The 19,508-nt window shown below is 45.3% G+C and overlaps 1 protein-coding gene across 5 annotated transcripts in view; it reads right to left on the minus strand.

Moving 5' to 3' along the window:
* The window catches only part of Abhd6 (abhydrolase domain containing 6, acylglycerol lipase), a 47,534-nt gene that overhangs the window by 3,067 nt on the left and 24,959 nt on the right, over positions 1–19,508 (minus strand). For 3 of the 5 annotated variants that reach the window (NM_001007680.1, XM_006251767.5, XM_063274201.1), the window contains exons 3-8: positions 13,424–13,580; positions 11,925–12,038; positions 10,455–10,587; positions 7,959–8,116; positions 4,776–4,830; positions 4,481–4,581 (exon numbers count right to left, since the gene is read on the minus strand). In NM_001007680.1, the coding sequence (NP_001007681.1) occupies positions 4,481–4,581; positions 4,776–4,830; positions 7,959–8,116; positions 10,455–10,587; positions 11,925–12,038; positions 13,424–13,580 (718 nt within the window). Of the gene's footprint in view, positions 1–4,480; positions 4,582–4,775; positions 4,831–7,958; positions 8,117–10,454; positions 10,588–11,924; positions 12,039–13,423; positions 13,581–14,335; positions 14,466–19,508 lie in introns of those variants that run through there. The other 2 variants (XM_063274199.1, XM_039093252.2) reach the window with 2 other exon arrangements.

Raw genomic sequence — 19,508 nt, forward strand, 5'->3', positions numbered from 1 at the left:
CACCGCCCGGCACATAAACATTCATAAGAACCTATGATGCCCTACAGGGAGGGCTAGTTGTTCTGTAGAACTGGTTATTCAACAAGATAGTAAGGTGCTCACCTATCTATCCCATACAAGTGGCCCATGAGATAAACTCAAGCACCTTCCCCTCCAAGTGCTATGAAACTTTCATTCCCTCCCACACCCCTCTGGGGCTTGCTCACACTTGTATTAGGTCTTAATAAATTCTCTGTCTGTCCATGTCCTGGTAAATTCTTTCACCACCTGCCTGTATTACTGTCCTATCACACACAGTGCTGGCAAGAAGAGAGATGATGAACAAATGATGCTGACAGTTGTTCTCTTGCAGGCCTTTCTCTTCTGGTGGACTGAAAATGGAAGAGAGATTCTTGGCCTGGTTGATGTCCAGGAGCCCTCTCAAGGAGGACTGCCAGGTTCAGCCATGCTGGTTTATACTATCCAAATCCAGGCTCATCATCCATACAACGGACAATACACAGTGACCCCTGTCCCTGGGCATGATGACAGCTGACCTACTGGGGTTCAAAGAGGAAGGCTGAATTCAGTCTGACACAGGTAGGGGTACCATGATGCTAAATGCTGAAACAAGGCAGGCAAAAAGCAAGGGAGCTTGGGAACCAGGGAGCATAGTCAAAAGGCCACAAAATAGACCACCTTCCCTCCCCTTGAAGCCTCTGTTATTTGGCCTCTGGCCTCAGGATGCACAAAATATGAACGGCTTTGTCAGGTCTGTAGCACACCATACAATTTTACATCATGAGACAAGATAGGCTTCAGAATATGTGGGATTAATCACGTACATTTTGATAACTGAAGAGAAAAGATCACTCTCATACAAGCTGCTGCACTTGAATCGTACTTATCCCAGCAGCAACAGAGACACCCTAACTTGGAGAGTACTGGGGTGCTTGCTTGGGGTTACAGGCTGAGGGAGGACAGAGGTTGAGGTAGAACACACTTCTGAAGCCCGAGGCTGGCACTCTGACTCTTATTCTTCCTGCACTACAGCAGAATGGGCTAGCATTAGGGACCAGCATTAAAAAGGGAGATCTTTACAACAACAAACAGGGGGAGGAGAGAGAGAGATGGAGAAGAGGAGGTAGAAGGAAGATGGAGCAGAACTGCATGGCCTAGAGAAGCCACAAGTAAGGGCTCTCGTAGCTGGGGAATAAATTAGGATAGTGTTATATCTGCACAATCTGGTCTTATAGTTTATAAATCTAATAACTGAGTTGTATGTTTTTATATGGGCTTCCTGGGGTAAGAGATTACTGCAACACACAATGGTGAATTTTCTCCCTTGGGTCTGCCAGAGCTTGAATGTGTCCCTTATAAGTTCATGCACTGGGGGCTGGAGGGATGGCTCAGTGGTTAAGAGCACTGACTGCCCTTCCAGAGGTCCTGAGTTCAATTCCCAGCAACCACATGGTGGCTCACAACCATCTGTAATCGGATCTGATGCCCCTTCTGGTTTGTCTGAAGACAGCTACAGTGTACTCACATACATAAAATAAATAAATAAATCTTAAAAATAAAAAAGTTCATGCATTAGAAACTTTATCCTTCTGTCCTCTCAAATGGATTAATGAACCACTGAGATCTTTGCCCTCAGAAATAGATTAATGTCACCATCGTGCTGTCTTCAACCATGTTATACAGCAGGAATACCCTCTGTGCCGAGCAGAGGGTGGCACTCTGCACGTGAACTTCCCAGCCTCTGAACCATTAGCTTATAAACGTCTAAGTCCTTATAAACCACTCGGCCTTAGGCATTTTGTTACAGTAACAGAAAAAACAATCAGAAAAATGGAGCCTGTTTTTAGTATCTTTTTCTTTTTTTTTTTTTTGGTTCTTTTTTTCGGAGCTGGGGACTGAACCCAGGGCCTTGCGCTTCCTAGGCAGGCGCTCTACCACTGAGCTAAATCCCCAACCCCTTAATATCTTTTTCTTTAATGGAAGACTGTGCACCCTTTAGAATACACTGCTGTTCATCTGCTTTTACACTTACTTCTCTCTCTCTTCTTGCTCTAAACTTTATAGAAAAATCTTTGGTAAGCACGGTTGCTCAAAGGCAGCTACAGAAGCGCTTCTGGGAATGAACCTGGTGCGTCTCTGGAGAGCTGGCCATGAGCTGAATGGTGTCCCCTTAAATTCTTATGCTGAAGTCCTGAGGTCACTACTCTGCATTGGCCTGATTTGGAATAGTGCACTGTAGGTGTACGGGTTACGATGATGTCATAATGGAGCAGGGAAGCCCTAATCCAATATGGCTGGTGTCCTTACAAGTGGGTGGGGTGGGGAGGAGAATGTGGATCGAGATATACACACATGCACAGAATGCCGTGTGAAAATGAAGGTAGAATCCAGGGATTAAGATGGTGGCAAGCCTAGGGGGACGTGGAGTTTACTTCACAGCTCCGGGAAGGAACCAGCCCTGTTGATACCCTGACCTTGGACTTGTGGCCCCAAGAGCTGAGAGACAATACATTTCTCTCGGTTGGTTGCTGCAGTCCTCTGAAACAAATACAAACCTATATGACAAAACTTACCACATCTACCCACACTTACACCCTACCCTGCCACACATATATAAATGAAATGTAACTAAGTATTCCCGATCAATAAAGCAGCTAAAACTGATGAGATAGGTAAAGGTGTATAAGAGTATTTTGTACTCTTATTTTTTGCCTTTGTCTATTTTTTAAAATTTATGCATAGAGGTGGTTTGCCTGTATGTGTCTGTAAACCACGTGCCTGGCTGGCATTTGAGGAGGCTAACGGTGTTGGATGCCCTAGAACTGAATTTTCAGATGGATGTGAGCAACCATGTAAGTTGCTAGGAATTGAACCTGGTTCCTCTGGAAGAGCAGTCAGTGCTCTTAACCGCTGATCCACCTTCTCCAGACCCTTTATAATTTTTATTTTTCCAATTACACTAATTAATGTGTATGTGCACAAATGCATGAGTGCTGCTGCCCCTGTATGGATAACATGCAGGACTTGGTTCTATCCTCCTACCACGTGGGTCCTTATAGTAAGACTCACATTGTTGGGCTTGGCAGCTAGTACCGTTGCCTGCTGAGGCATCTCACTAGCCCTTTGATTTGTTCTTGAGGCACAGTCTGGCTCTGTACTCCAGGCTGGCTTTGAACTTATGACCATCCTGCCTCAAGTCTTTCCACATGTAAAATTTTCTATTAGTTTGAAATTATTTCAAAAGTAAAAATACGTTTTACACAGATCCATATAAGCAGATGTGAAATGATTTCTAAGACACAGGTGTCGTATATAAGGCATAAATCTTGGTGCAAAACAGTATGTTTAGGAAGTATATATATCAATCCTAGACCTCTGGAGATACAGGAAGAAGTTCAAGGTTATCTTTGGTTACATAGGGAGTTTAAGGCCGGGCCAGTCTGGGCTACCTAAGAGCCTGCCTCAAAATGCAAAACCTCCACAAACTTTCGTATCTGTGCTGTACATATACATGCTTGCACACTGGAGTAAACGGCAGCTGCCCTTTGTTCTGCTTTGTCTCACGGCGCTAAGAATTGAACGAAGCACGCACACACGTTATTGAGTGCTCTGGCCCTGAGCGATGGTCCCTGCTGCCGTTCACTGTTCTTGTGAACAGTGGTTCTCTGTGACACGGCCATGTCCCGTCTTCATATATCATCACCTATGATACTTTACACACAGAGCAGAACTGAGTGCATGTGACAGAGACCATGGGGAGTGGAGCTACAGTTATCTACTAGTTGGCCCTTTACAGGAAGTTTCCCAACTTCTGGCTTAAGAAAATCCAGAAATCTTGCAAGGAAGGAACTAAGATGTGGAAGTAAAGGACACAAATTTACGTGCTTAACTTTTGGGGTATTTTTTTGGTACCATGTGACAAAATGGCTTCTGGTAATATTGACTTATACGGGACCTGTATTGCTATGCTGGCTGGCATTTCCTGCTTCACCTTCTTTTTTTTTTTTTTTTTTTTTTGGTTCTTTTTTTCAGAGCTGGGGACCGAACCCAGGGCCTTGCGCTTCCTAGGCAAGCGCTCTACCACTGAGCTAAATCCCCAACCCCTCCTGCTTCACCTTCTTATGTAGCAGAATATAGGTCCCTGTCCCTGCACCTAACAGGAAAAGTAGGGTTGGGAGTATGGCTTACAGTAAAGTGATTGCTTAGCATGTATGAGGCCCAGTACTGCACTCCGGTAGCCTGTGATTACAGGATTTGGGATGTGCAGCCAAGAGGATCTCATGGACAAAGCCAGCTTGGGCTACATGGTAAAAGAAATCTTATTTCAATAAACAAATTTGCTTTCATGTTAAAAGTCAAATGTCACTGCTCTCTGCTCACAGAACTTTGGCAAGCATTGACACCCAACACAAGAGGCCCAGCAGGGAGGCCTGCTGTCAAGATACTATCCGCTTTTCTTCCACAGGGCCCTGTGACATACCTGGTCTTGTTTTCCCCAAATGATCTGTGTTGGGACCTTGATCTTGTCCATGTTCTCATGCAGAGAGTATCTGGATTTCTCACTGACGATTTCCAAAAACACTTGTCAGAAAAAGAAACACACAGTAAGCCTACGGATGCCGGATCTGCACAGAGGTGTCCCAACAGTCAGAGCTTGTTCAAGCCCAGGCCACCACCTCCTCTCTTGAGGGCCCCAGAAAACATTCTGAGTACAGAGGTTTACAAATCACAAGGTGGCCAGCCACTAAGCTACAAGCTGGAGCAGGGCTACTTACATTTCCGGTAGAAGCTGTTGTGAGGGATGCGAACGTCGACAAGACCTTGAAGGATCTGAGGATGAATAATCCCGAGTTAGAACACAAGAGAAGTCTCACTTCCTCTAGCCTTTTACAGCTCTGGGGCAGCACAGGGGAGAACGCTCAGGATGTTCCTGCACTGTCTATGGCTGGCCTTGTGAGTCCTCAGAATGTAGGCTATAATTGGGAGGCTTTACAGAAGCAAACCAGGGCCTTCTGGAGAGATAGTTCCATAGTCAACAGCATTCACAGCTCTTGCAGAGGACCAGGGTTCAATTCCCAGCACCAACAAGAAGGCTCACAACCATCTGTAACTCCAGTTCCAAGAGTCCTAATGTCCTTTTCTAGCCTCTGTAGGTACTTCATGCTGCAAAGCCAGAGGCCTTCACATTATGTTAAAGACACCTGATTGCCAGGCAGCTTGAGAAATTATTGGTTTAGTTCAAGACAAAAAACCTGAATTAACAAAATTTCAGGTGATTATTCAATGACATGCAAAAGCAGAACAAGACTGAACCGTCAGGATTGCTGATCCCGTAAACAGTGAAGGAGCTGGGGACATGGCTCAGTTGGGGGAGGGCTGGCCTAGCGTGCGCCAAGCCATGGTCATCTCCAGCACGACATAAACCCGCTGAGGTACAGCGAGCCCGAATGTACCACTCTGGAGGTTGTGGCAGGGGGATTAGGGGTTTAAACTCTTCTCAACAAGCCAGTGAGTTCCAGGCTAGCCTGTGAGACATGAAAAGACCTCCTTGAAAGAGGAAGAGGAGAAGACATAAACTATTCAGAGAACTCTGGGAAGGCTCTGATAGTTCCACAGGGCACAGGCTGGCGTTTGACATCGCCTCTGCTTTCACTGCTGAGGGCTGTATCAAATATAGACAGGCCAGATCTCTAAGCCCCGGGCTACTAACCCAGGAGGGAAGCTTGTGGCCGTTTGTTCCTTGCCTCAGGACTCCTAGGCAGAGCGCAGGTAGCTGTCCCAAAGGTAGCCATCACTCCTCTCCTCCATCGGGGACAGGTCTAGACCCTTTCAGCAAACTTATGCAGACTAAAGTTGGGAACAGTAGTGTTATGGTCCTCAAAAGACCATGTACTAAATGTCTGGTCTTCAGCCTGTGGTGCCACTGGAAGGAGGACTTTAGGAGGTGGTGCCTACATGGAGGAACTCATTGGTGATATACTTTTGAGCAATACATTGGAATGCAGGCTCCATCCCTGCTTGCTGCCTGTCCACCATGAGATGGGCAGCTCCGGTCTATCACGTGCTCCCCCCCCACCCATGATGCATTGAATCATCCTAGGCTTAAAGTGAAGGGGCCAAGTGACAATGGGATGAACCCCCTGAACCCATGGTGAGCTTAGGTATCCTCCCACAGTGGCAGAAAGCTACCACGTGGACCACAGCTGCTTTGACTAGAATCTTGAGTGGTTCTGAAGGGGGGGAAACCAGGGGCGAGGGTGATGACTGCATATTTAACAGCACTGTGCTCTAAGACAGACATTTTCCTTTTTCCTCTGTCTATCCAGTATTCATGCATCTACCCATCTGTCTCCAACTTTGCTTAGTCGATTGATCAATTCTTCTTCTTTCCCTGAATCATATATTTATGTGTTTACATTTGCTAAATCTTCCACTCTCCATCCCTGTATTATCCAGCCAGTATCCCACCCACCCACCCATCCTGTAGTCATATAATCATACACATGCATCAACTCATATATCTACCTGTTGTGTACCTACAGACCCACCATCTCTGACACTATGGCCTCCTATGGTATCCACCGCCCATCCAATCTTGTAAGTAGGACCTTCTTTGTGAAAGTGCACCACTAAAGGCTGGAGATAGACAGGCCCTGATCTTACAGAGCACACAGTAGGAGACACATGTGAGCAAACACAACCAATGACGGCCTACTGGGCTCAGTGGTAGGTGGTCCTACCCTCCTGGGAAAGAAAGGCTTTTGAAGCCAACAGCATTTCCTCTCAGTGTTTTCTTATCCCTACAATGAAAAATATGAAGTCGCCTTTGGTCACAACATTCTAAATACGTCGTAGTGGGAAGAGGACAGTGCCACTTTCTGAATAAAGAGGTATCGAGGACAGGGTGCAACACAGAAACAGATTTGGATGCTTCCCCAGATATGTGCTGCACTTACTGAGTCATGGTCACCAAGTCCGAATAGCAACCATTCTCATGGCCTAGGAGGACTCCATGCACCCAGAGTCAGGTTCTCTGCCTCCAACACAGGAGAGAACCTAGTCCATGGGCCCTAACCTATAGACTCTCCTCTCCACACCTCTTCCTCAATGACCTCATTCGGACCCATGACCCTCAACTGTGTCCTCTGCCCATAGGCCAGACTTCCATTTGCATCATTTAAGTGTCCAATCACCTGCTGGACATGCCCTTTTGGAGGCCTCAAATGCAATCTGAACTTTATGCATCCAAAATGGAACTCTCCCACACGTCCCACCTTGTCCATCCTTCCTCACACCACACCTCGGCCCTCATCGCTGGTACTTCTACCCCAGTTTGTACCCATCTAAGTCAAAGAATATCCTAAGTGGCCCCGTTTCTATTTGTGCTCCCCTACAGTCTTTCAGTGGCTCCCCCACAATGCTTAGAAAAATAGATTCATTCCCATAACAACATCTGGGAGCAGGTCCCAGGAGACCATGAGGTCACGCAGTACTCACTGTCAGTGACGCTCAATGCCATTGCCTTTCCCCTATATTCTCTTAAGCATACTATATAACATAATATCATCTCTGGTGGCAAATGCACGTTTATGTTAAAATAGTTTGAGTTTCAAAAATAACAAATATAACTCTCATAGATGAAAAGCCCTTTGGGTTCACCAAAAAAATTTTTTTTCAACTTACAAGTCTTCATTTCACTTCTGAAACTCATTTCAACTTGTAAGGTTTTATCTATTAATGTCTATTTCTGCACTGGACTATATCTGCCGAGGGAAATGCCCTGCGTCATGTATTTACCACAGTGCTCAGCACAGTGTCTGACATATCACAGGTAAGCCACATGTTGTAACAATGGAGCAGACAGAGTGGAGTCAGACAGTAGATGCAGGAGGATACATGTGCGTCTTGGGTGGGTGGGGCTGCAGGGAGGGCAAGGGAGTGGCACTGAGACTCTGTACCTGCTGGGGCACCTTGAAGCGGACGTACGAGCAGAGCTGCAGCATCTCGCTCATCTCTTCCGGGGTGGATGGGATCAAAGGGATCTTCTGCGTGGCGGCTGAGTCCTCCAGCTCTTTGAGCCGTTGTACAAACCGATTGTCAGTTGAATACTGCAGGCCTGGGATGCAGAACAGAAGAGCCCGATGACACACCAAGCCCAGGGCTCACCTCCTACCAGGAAGCTTGATCACCTTTGCTAGGGGCTGCTCCTTCCGTCCTCAAACTTTCCTATCGAAAGAGCAACTGAGCTGAAGAAAGGGAGAAGAGAAGACACGCCGGGAACTGTCTTTGAGTTTAATGTCCTTAACAGGCCTGCAAATGATCAACTTTCACGGTAGCTGAAGGGTTGGCTTTTTTCTTTGTTTTTTTTTTTTTGTCATTATTGTTTTTAATAAATTTTATTGTTTTTTAATTATTTATTTTTATTTCATGCATGTCTGTGTAAGGGTGTTGGAGCTCCTGGAACTGCAATTAGAGACGGTTGTGAGCTGCCACTGGGAACTGAACCCGGGTCCTCTCAAAGAGCAGCCAGTGCTCTTAACCTCAGAGCCATTTCTCCAGCCCCTAGCTGAATTTTTTTTTTAAATTTATTTATGTTTTTTTTTTTAAATGTAGGAGCACTCTGTCTGTCTGTACACCTACATGCCAGAAGAGGGCATCAGATCTCTTTATAGATGGTCATGAGCCACCATGTGGTTGCCGGGAACTGTACTCAGGACCTCTGGAAGAGCAGGTAGTGTTCTAACCACTGAGCTATCTCACCACCCTGCTGAAAGGTTTTAAAGGTTAATTTAGTTTAGCTTCAGTAAGAGTTGCAAGTGTCCAGTTGATGGCCAGGTTCCAGCACATCATATAAGGCAATGCTTCTCAACATCATGAACTTTCCGGAACTCAGGAAGCTGAGGCAGGAAGATAACGAGTTCAAGGCTAATTTGGACTAAGTAGACATACTCTGTCAAAACAAACAAAACCAAACAAAACCTACTTTACTGTGTGTAAATAACGCTCTACTATCAAAGACAGAACAGGACGGGGAGCAAGTTGGAGAGAGAAAAATTTCTATTTATCTACCATGTGCTATCAATCTAAATTTAAAGATATAGGTGAAAAATAAATTAAAAACTCCAATTTGAGGTAGTAATTTCTGGAGTTATAGCTCAAACTGTTGTAAGACGTGCGCGCGCGCGTGCGCGCGCGCGTGTGTGTGTGTGTGTGTGTGTGTGAATATGTAAAAATATACGCATACAAATATAAGCAGAGAAGCTAAAGTCCACTGACTTTTTATAAAGCTCTTGTCGTGTGACTATTTAGGAAAAAGGAGGGAATAGTAAGGGGTGATAAAGGGATCTGAGATGACTATGATCAAAGTTAAACTTTGACTTGGATAAAAACCTTTGTATAAACTTAGCACTCTGCACATTAAACACTTACTGATAAAAATTATGGGGAAAAAAAACTTAAAATAAATAGAGTCTTTGGCAAAAGAATGAGAGCAGAATAGTGCGGTCATTTCTCAGGGTTAAGCGAGGATTAAATCTATAGGAAGATGCTAGCTCTTGAGGATCAATAGCTGTTGGAAGCTGGCACAAGTACCGCCATCAGGAGTATCGGGTGCTGCTTGGCACTGTGCGCATGTCCACTGCCTACCTCCGGCTCTCTGCTGTAGAGGATTGGTCTTCTGCTATGTACCGTAAATGCTAAATACTGGCCCCAGAGGCCTGGCTGCCCCCAGGGATGAGAGAATTCGTAAAGTAGATACTAGTGACGCTATGTGACCTTACCCTCCAAGTTCTCCCTGATTGGTGAGTAAAGACGCCTACAGCCTATAGCTGGGCAGAAGAGAGGTAGGTGGGGTTAGGGTTCCCAGGCTTGGGTCTGGGGAGAGACCAAGAGGGGAGAGAGAAGGAAAAGAGGAGAGGAAGACGCCGTAAAGCAAGAAATCATAAGAACTGGCCACGTGAGCTGGCCAGTTGGAGTAAAGCAGCCCTCGTGGAACGCAGCAAGTCATAATTTGGGGTTATTGAGAGGGAGGTAAAAACTAATAGCTTAGAGGGTACATATCTGACCAACTCTAGTGTTGATGAAGGCTTATTATAAATATAAAAGTTGTGCATCTTTTATCTAGGAACTGAACGATAAAGGTGGGAGGAAACCCTGATCTGAGATTAATTAATTTCCACAACACTCTGTGGTACAGGACTGGTTGCTAAGCATCACAGTTGTCGAGCATCAGGTGGCGCTCAGCACAGGCCACCGCCTACCTCCAGCTCTGTGGAAGAATCTGGCTACGGTTCTCACCATACAACTGTTACCTGGCCAGCGTTAACATCTGGCACTGCCTACCTCTGAAGTCTATCAGATGGATAGCCTTTTAAAAGTAGTGACAGAAGAAGCTGTGCAGATGTCTCTTTAAATTCGAGTCACTGGTAAGGCTGTCCTGGTCACACGCGACTCACCAGCAGGGCACACGAGAGACAGGCTGCAGACGTCAGATGGATAGTAAGCAGCGTATACTCCAGCCACGTTGCCACCCATGGAGGTGCCTATAAGGTGAAAGGGCTTTTTGTTCAGCTTAAGGCATTCTACAAACTAGGAAGAGAAACGAAAAGGAGGAGTGATTACAGCTGAGCTGTCAGCGCAGAATGTAGAGCAGAGACCCCCCCCCCTCCCCCAACACGGTTGGACCCTCCACTGGGTCTGACACTGGCTGGTCTGTCCCATCACCTAGTTGAGCTCTGTGACATATATGTACTTTCCTTTTTATGGCGCACGTAACTGTTGGGTCATTTATAAATATAAATCAAACGACGAGGCTTCCCTTAATAAGTCATAAACTGTTCTGTGAAAGGCCAGGGCATCAACATTTCTTCTCTGTGGGTCAGTTGGTCCCTGTGTCATTACCCAAACTGGTAACCGTGTTACAAAAGCTGCCAGAGGTAATATGTAAACAAGCAAGTGAGCACAGCTGCTGTGCGAAAAGAAAATTTAGTTTATAAAAGTAGGTGTCAGCTTCGGGGCCACGGTTTGATGGCTCTTGCTTAATTTGAAGCCCTATCTGGCTAGACATCTGTCCAATCGGCCATTTGCGCACATATCCCTCACTGGGAAAATATTTGTTGGGTACTTGTTACGTAGAAGTAGCTGCTGAAAATATAGCAAAGAGCCAGACAGTAACTCGTTAAAATATGTATTTAGGGCTGGAGAGATGGCTCTGCGGTTAAGAGTACTGGTTGCCCTTCCAGAGGTCCTGAGTTCAAGTCCCAGCCACCACGTGGTGGCTCACGACCATCCGTAATGAGACCATATTTGGAAAAAAAACGCCAATATGAACCTGAAACTTACAAACTATTCTTTCAAGAAAGGGCTCATGAGTGAGGATGACTGTAGGGGACAGCCAGAGATGGAAACTAAAATACAGTAAACACGCACAGCCTCCCAGCTCCAACCACACAGAAGCAGGAAAACTGGCCTCACCAGGGAGACAATCCATGACTTTTCAGAGGGCTGGGGACACGGTCCAGATTACGTTTCTTCATGTACAAATGGGCAGCCAGTACAGATGGGTGGGGTCGAGGGATCGATTAGAATGTACAAATTCCCAGCACCACACGTAACATGCCCAGGAGCCCAGTCTTACAATCATTGCACTTAGGAGGTAGGGGCAGGAGGACCAGAAGTTCACGATAACCTTTTGTCTACGTGACATCCTATTTCAAAATACAAAACCAAAAGGTTCAATAGGCTTAACGGAAAAAGCATCTGTAATAAGCTTGGGCCCTCCTGAGATGTCCCCAGGCTGCCATTTTGTTGACAGTCACTTGGACACAGAATGTGCTAGGGACTGGCCACGAGCTGGTGTGCAACTCTTGCCTGCCTTCCATGTGCTGGGAACCCATCTGGGACTTCGGACGGAGTGTCCTGCTTACCTGATGTATCCTTTTCACTTGCCCAACTATGGACAGGTCATCCAGGGAGGAACGGGTGGTCCCTTCATGTCCAGGCATGTCCACACAGACCAAGTGCAGATTCTTGGGAAGGAACTGAAAACCCAGACCTGACCGTCAGTACACCGTCTACAAAAACTACCAAAAACCATGCTTGCCCATGTCCCTGGGGAGGTGGCTGCCACCTACCAGTGACCTCGACAGCCAGTGAGATTGATTCTGAGTCTCCACGTTTGACATGATACTTTCAGAGTGAGTATAGACAGCAGCCTCATGGGGGGGGGGAAGATGCCTCAGACATGCACAGACGCAAGGAGGCTCTGGTGACTGGACAGGATGCCGAACGCAGGGTGGCGGCCTTACATCGGGGGCTTAACATTTTGTTTTAAATTTACCCCTATGCTTTAGATATCGGTTCTCTCTTTCCACCTCCTGTGGCTCCCAGGGGTCAAACTCAGCTCATCAAATTTGCATGGCAGGTACCTTTCCCTCCAAGCCATCTCAATGGGCCGACATCTTACAACTTCTCAACACTGTTGCTCAGTACTACTTCCTCTCCCTCCCATCATACTTCCTCCAGCCATGGGGCTGTTGTCTTGGAGCTGGAAGGAATGGCTCCCAGAACCCTGGCCAGCCCCAGTGCTGTCCCCCAAAGCTACGAGGCTGTTCTCCACTAACTTTTTCTTTCTCCGTCAAGCCTGATCCTCGAGATAATCATTTTCCTTTCTGCTCTGTTTAGAAGACACATCAACTTTAGCCAGGAATCTGAGAAACATCAGTTATCAGAGATGTTTACGGAAGAGGGGACAAAGAGGACTCATTTAAGGCTTAATTAAAGATGGCTGTCCTCATGCCATGAGAGAACAACACGGGTGACTCAATGACATATGCAGTTTTCTAGGGACACTTCGGGCCTCTCAGATACTGTCCCCCTTGAAGTAGGAACCCAGGATGCTGTGCTCTCAAGAGTGCCAGCCTTGGCCTCCCCATCAGGCGGTCACTCTCCAAGGGGGCAGCCAGAGGCCACACAAGTCAACAGTCAAAAGGGACGTGGAAAGGGATTCTGAAGAGCTGCTAAATCTAGACCGTTTCTCTAAATGACTAAGGAAAAGGAAGAAAGGCCAAACAACAGAAGGAGGAGGGGTTCGGGGATAGACAGAAAAAGGAGAGAAGGAAATGTAGTATTTAAAAGAACTAACACTTTTGGAAGAAGCCCAGCCTCAAGTATCACAGCAGTGCTGAGATGAAGTTATGTTAGCTCACCCCCACCCTTACCCCTGCCGAAAAATATCCCCACAGCGAGAAAATTCCAGAGACATGGGTTTTGCTTTTTTTTTTTTTTAAAAAACAAAACACTACTCAACAATTCTGTAATATAAAAAAGGGTCTGAATAATACACTTTGTTAATTTTAAGACTGAACTTGAATTGTGTTCCCACCCCTCTCCTCTCCTCTCAAGGCAGAGGCATCCGGAAGTGTACCTTGACCACACTGAGCCACATATCCTTGTGTGCGGAGAACCCGTGAAGCATAAGGACGGACGGCTTGTGTCCTGGCCTGCCCCGGAAGGAGTAACAGAACTGATAGTCCTCGTGGTGCACGTAGCGGACTTGCATGCCCAGCGTCCTCCGCCAGTACCTAGGGTCGAGAAAGGCAAGGCAAAGTGGCATGCTCAGGGGACATGGCTTTGGGAGGGACACTGGTCCCCGCTAGAGAGTCTACTTAGAGGTGAGGCAGATGCTTCTCAAGGCTCTTGTCCTTTACCCTCGGGGAGCACGAAGAGAAGTATGTCACACAAGTGTTTGGAAAGAAGGGGACCAGCAGGGTGTCTGTGTGTGTGTGTGTGTGTACGCAACAATGCATGGACAGCAAAGAGATACAAAATCGATATACATTATATACATTACACATTACATACATTTGTGGAAAGGTCGTCATGAGACTCATTATGGTGTTCAACTAATACATGGCAATAAAGAAAGGGGGAGATTAGAAGTGATAAAAACCCCTAGCACTGGAAGGAAAAGCAAAAGCAAACAGACAAACAAAGCAGCACACGCACAGCTCTTACTGACTCACTGCTCGGGACAAACTGAGCCCTCTGGCTTTCTTCCACACACAGCAGCGGCTGGTTGAGGGCTCAGCTTCTGTTGGTTACATAAGCCCTGGTGCGGCTGCAGCTTGGACTCCAGTCCATTTCCATACGGAATTACCATCAAAACAAACTGAACTTTCAAAAATAAAAAATAATTAAACCATCCAGATATCGTCTCTGTAATAGACTCTATTCTATAGCAGATGCCAAGTCTTGCAAAAGCAAGTCATCAAAAGTATATTGCTATTCTGTGTGATATTGAGGGGGAGGAGAAGTCGAAGCATATATTCACGTTTACCTGTATCTACTGACAGAAATCATGGGGACACTTCCAAGGCACTGTCAAGTTCCGGGTTGGAGAAGTGAGAAGCACGGAGCAGAGAGGGCAGGGGGTACCAACTGGATTTCTTTTGATCCTTTTGCAATGACTGCATTAAAACAGTAATAAAATGGCTAGCCTAAGGCTTCTCATCAGGAGAAACAGACATATTTCAGTTCTCTAAGTAATGGCTGTGTACCATGAGTTTGTATGTTCGTTAAGAGCCCAACCTGACTATGTGACCTTGAACATATATTTCCTCATTGACAATACAGGGGTGGGAGTGGGAATACTGCACTGTACAAAGGCTAAGACCAAGATTCAATGTGACAATCCCCATGAAAAGTGTTTATTATTGTTATTATGTGCGTGCCTTGCGTATGTATGTGTGAGTCAGTGTCTGAATGTGTGTGTGTGTGTGTGTGTGTGTGTGTGTGTGTGTGTGTGTGTGTGTGTGCAGCACTTTCAATACACTGGCTGCAGCCCTGGCTGCCCTGGAGCTGCAGGAACAGGCCGCTGTGGACTGCCAGAGACAGGCGCTGGGGACTGAGCTCCGGTCTTCTGGAAGAACGGGAAGCAGCCCTAAGCACTGAGAAATTTCTTCAGCCCCAATCCACACAACTTTAGTTCAAGACCCAGCACTCGACGATATTTGATAAATACTAATTAGCATTATATTTAAAAAGTATCTCTCTAAATATGTCATCTGCTAAGGTTAAAGGGGAAAATTAGAGGCAACACTTGCAACAAATATTATAACCAGAGATTGTTGTCATCTCCACTTCTCGAGGGACAAACCCAGAGCTCAAGGCAGGCTAAGTAAGCCCTGTACCAAATAACAAATATTTATAACAAATATAAGTAGCCAGGTGGTGGAGGTGCATGCCTTTCATCCCAGCACTTGGGAGGCAGAGGCAGGAAGTTCTTTTGAATTCAAAGCCAGCCAGGGCTACCTAGAGAGATCCTGTCTCTAAATTAATAAGTAGAAAATTAAAAAAAATTTGTATTTCACCAGGAAATTCCATGCTGGCAGTGAGGGCAGACCAGATAGACCCTGGTACCAAAGGAGGAACCCACTCCTAAGAAAGACACAGTTCACAGTTTGGGCAACTTAACCTATAGGTAAATCTATGCACACATTTCCCTGGCTCTGTTTCAACATTCTTTTTTTTTTTGGTTCTTTTTTTTGGAGCTGGGGACCGAACCCAGGGCCTTGCGCTTCCCAGGCTGTTTCAACATTCTTACAGATCGTCTAAGGGCAGGTAGAGAGGGGCTGGGATCTTTTTCTCTCCCAGGTTCTGGCCAAAACTAAATCAATCAAATTTCTTTTACCAGTTCCTGCTTCCCGAGTTTTGTTTTTTTTTTTCCCTTTAGGACAGCTAGTGCGGTATAAAAGGATGTATTTTATTGCACATTAATATCTTAATTATTAGTGAACATCACTGTGTTTTCTGCATTTTACATTACTCTCTCTTCTGTCCTGAGTTACCCTTTCATTTGTTTTGCCCAGTGTTAAGTTTTTAGCATGGTTTATATTGGTGTGTAAGTCGTGGCTGACGGCACACTTGAGGAACACTTGAGCCCCACGCTCTTGCTCAGTCACCCAAGCACAGATTCATTGCGGTTCTGAGTGTCCCTAGGCCCGAGGAACCAGAATACTGTTTCACTTCATGCTAACGGGCTACTGGATACCAGAGCTCTATAAAGTGAGTTTTCTGAACATTTTTTTTAGGTTATATGTTCTTTCTTTAGACTTACGGAAGGAATTCTTTTCTTTTTTTCTTTTTAAGATTTATTTATTTAATGTATATGAGTACACTGTCGCTGTCTTCAGACACACCAGAAGAGGGCATCTGATCTCATTACAGATGGCTGTGAGTCACCATGTAGTTGCTGGGAATTGAACTCAGGACCTCTGGAAGAGCAGTCAGAGCTCTTAACTGCTGAGCTATCTCTCCAGCCCACAGAAGGAATTCTTTATATATGCTGGTACAAGTTCTTTATGAACAGACTTACTGCGAATACATACCCCCTGGCTTGCATTTTTATTCCCTAATAGTGTTCCTTCCAGGAGAAGGTATGCTAAGAATTTAGCATGCTGGGCACACTCACTGTTGTGCTACACGCCAGCCTGGTCTTTCTGGTTAACAAGACTTCATCATTTAACATGATACAATGAAACTGAACACGTTTAATGGCTAGAAGTTTTTATGCCACGCTTCTACCTACCACAGATGCCCAGAAAATACATTCCTGTGTTTTCAAAAGAATGATTTGTTGAACATTTACATAGTCCTTCAATCTACCAGGCTTTGATTTTTGTGCAGAATGTGAACTTGCAGAAGAAGGGTTATGTTAGCCTTTCTATCACTACAAGACGACACAGACAGAGGAATTTAAAGCCACCCTTCACTAGGTCACCTGTGTGGGTTAAGACATGAGCTCGGCTGGGCACCTTGCTCAAGGTTTCACACTGTTGACTTGCAGAGCTCAGTCAGGTGACCTCTCATTAGGCTCTGTGCTCAGCTTGTTGGCAGAACTCTGTTCTTCCCGGATGCAGGACTGACGTCCTTGTGTCCTTGCTGGCTGTCATTTGAGAGCTCCCTGTCTCCAACTCACCTGTGCTCTTCTTGGATGGCCCCCTCTGGTTCAAATAAACAATAGCAATAGCACCAAGTCACGATGGAGATTTGCATCTCTCTGCTTAAAGGGCTGAGGTGATTAGATCAGAGCTGTGTGGATGATGTTCCTGCCTTAGAACCAACCACATAGAGCACATGCTGACTGTAATTTAGCATGGCCATGAGATGAATATGCTGTCATAGTCACAGGTCTCTGGAGTGGGGACTCCTTTAATAATAATTTAATAATCCCGTCTACCAAAAAGGTCAACACTACCCTCCCCATCCCGAATCAAGATCTCTTGTTAATACAGTGTAGTTTCCATATCACTGTGAATCTATTTCTGGGCACCTCTGGTCCGATGCTCTCTTTGTCCCCCTGGGCCAGTTCCACACTGACTTGCCTTTTGTAACTTTATAATTAGTCTCGATAGCTAGTAATATCAATCATCTAGATTCATTCTTCAAGACTGTCTTGCTTGGCTGGCCCTTTCTTTCTCCTCTTCAAGAATTAACTTAGATGGACTGGACAGGACCCTCAGCAGTGACAAACACCGGCTGCTCTTGTAGAGGACTTAGGTCGTGTTCCAGGACCCACATGGCAGCTCATAACCATCTCTTAACTCCAGTTCCAGGGCATCTGACTCCCTCGTCTGCTCCCCATGGGCATTGGGCACACATATAAAAGCAGATAAATGCGCAGACACATAAAACAAAAACAGATATCTCTTGGGAGGGACAAGAGAGGGTGACAAGGGATGAACGCAATCAAGATACACTACAGATACGTCAAATTTGTCATGATGAAACTCCTCCTAACTATCATAGATGGCACATGCTAATAAGAATTAAAACTGTAGACAAAATACCTTAATTTCAGCTCTCCCTGTCCCTCGTAGAAAGTAGGTCAGTTCTAATCTAGAGTGCTTCACTAGTCTTATCTGTAAAACGAGGCTAATGCTATTTTTTGCCAACTTGAAGGTTCATATAAAAAATTAAACATTTCTAAACGTAAAAAAGAAATCTATGTGCCCTAATTCACTTTCTACTACTGTGGTGAAGACCCATGACCAAAAGCAGCTTAGAAAGGAAGGCGTCCATTTGCCATACATAGCCTGGATCACACAGTCCATTGAGGGAAGCCAAAGCAGCAATTCTAGGCTGGAATCCAGAGGCATGAAGTGAAGCAGCAGCCATGAAGGACCACTGCTCACTGGCCTGTTAGCCTGCTTTTTATATAAGCCAGGACCACCTGCCCAGGGGTGGCACCACCCACAGAATGCTGAACCTTCCCACATCAATCATTAGTCAAGAAAATGCCGACTTAATGGAGGCATTTTCTCAATTGAAGTTTCTTCTTCATGGATGACCCTAGTTCATGTCAAGTTGACCAAAACCTAATCAGCTCACTGCTCATCGAATGTTGTTAGGAAAACCTATCGGGATTTAAGATGATTAGCCACTTAATTTAGGAGCCACCTATAAAAGTAAGACATCTCTACAAGAAGAAAATCGTTCAACACACAAACACGGTATATCCTATCAAATTAGGCATTGTCAACTACCTCCCATGAATACATTTTATATTTTTTAAAAATATTATGTATTTAATGTATATAAGTACACTATAGCTGTCTTCAGACACACCAGAAGAGGGCATCAGATCCCATTACAGATGGTTATAAGGCCCCCTGTGGTTGCTGGGAATTGAACTCAGAACCTCGGGAAGAGCAGTGCTCTTAACCACTGAGCCATCTCTCTAGCCCTACATTTTATACTTATGTAGAAGGTTTTTATGTTCTTTTAAAAAGGGGTTGAGGGGAGTGAGTAACACCTTTAATATTTAAATTTTTAATTTATTATTGTTATTACTTGTGCGTGCACATGCTACCATGAGACTATGAAGGTCAGGGGACAACTTTCGGGAGTCAGCTCTCTGCTTCTATTCTGGTTTCCAGGGAGCTAACTCGGTTTGTCAGCATTGTGTGGCAAGGACCTTTACCCACTGAGCCATCTTCTTAGCTCCCATGTCATTCTTCAGATTTATTGTCAGTTATTAAGAGTTACTGACACTAACGTAAGTAATCACATTTAATACTTTAGTTTGCTTGTTTCTGGTATATGGGCATGCCATTGATTTTTGATGATTGATTTTTTTAGATTCACATATTTACTTTGTGTATATAAATATTTTGCATGCATGTATGTGCACCATATGTGTGCCTGTTGGATCCCCTGGAACTGGTGTTAAGGACAGTTGGGAGCCATTATGTGTGTGCTGGGAATTGAACCCAGGACCTTTACAAGAACAACAAGTGCTCCTAACCAATGAGCCACCTCTCTAGCCCTAGTTATTGATCTTGTATTCAGCAACTTATCCAAATTCGCTTTTGGTGTGTGTGCACATGTGTACATGTGTATGCATGCAGGTACTTACGTGTATGTGCTTGTGAAGGCTAGGGGTTGACACCAGGTGTCTTTCTTAATTGCTTTTCCTCTATATTTTTCAAGAAGTCTCTCACTGAATTAAC

This window comes from Rattus norvegicus, chromosome 15, assembly GCF_036323735.1.
Source record: "Rattus norvegicus strain BN/NHsdMcwi chromosome 15, GRCr8, whole genome shotgun sequence".
Taxonomy (NCBI): domain Eukaryota; kingdom Metazoa; phylum Chordata; class Mammalia; order Rodentia; family Muridae; genus Rattus; species Rattus norvegicus.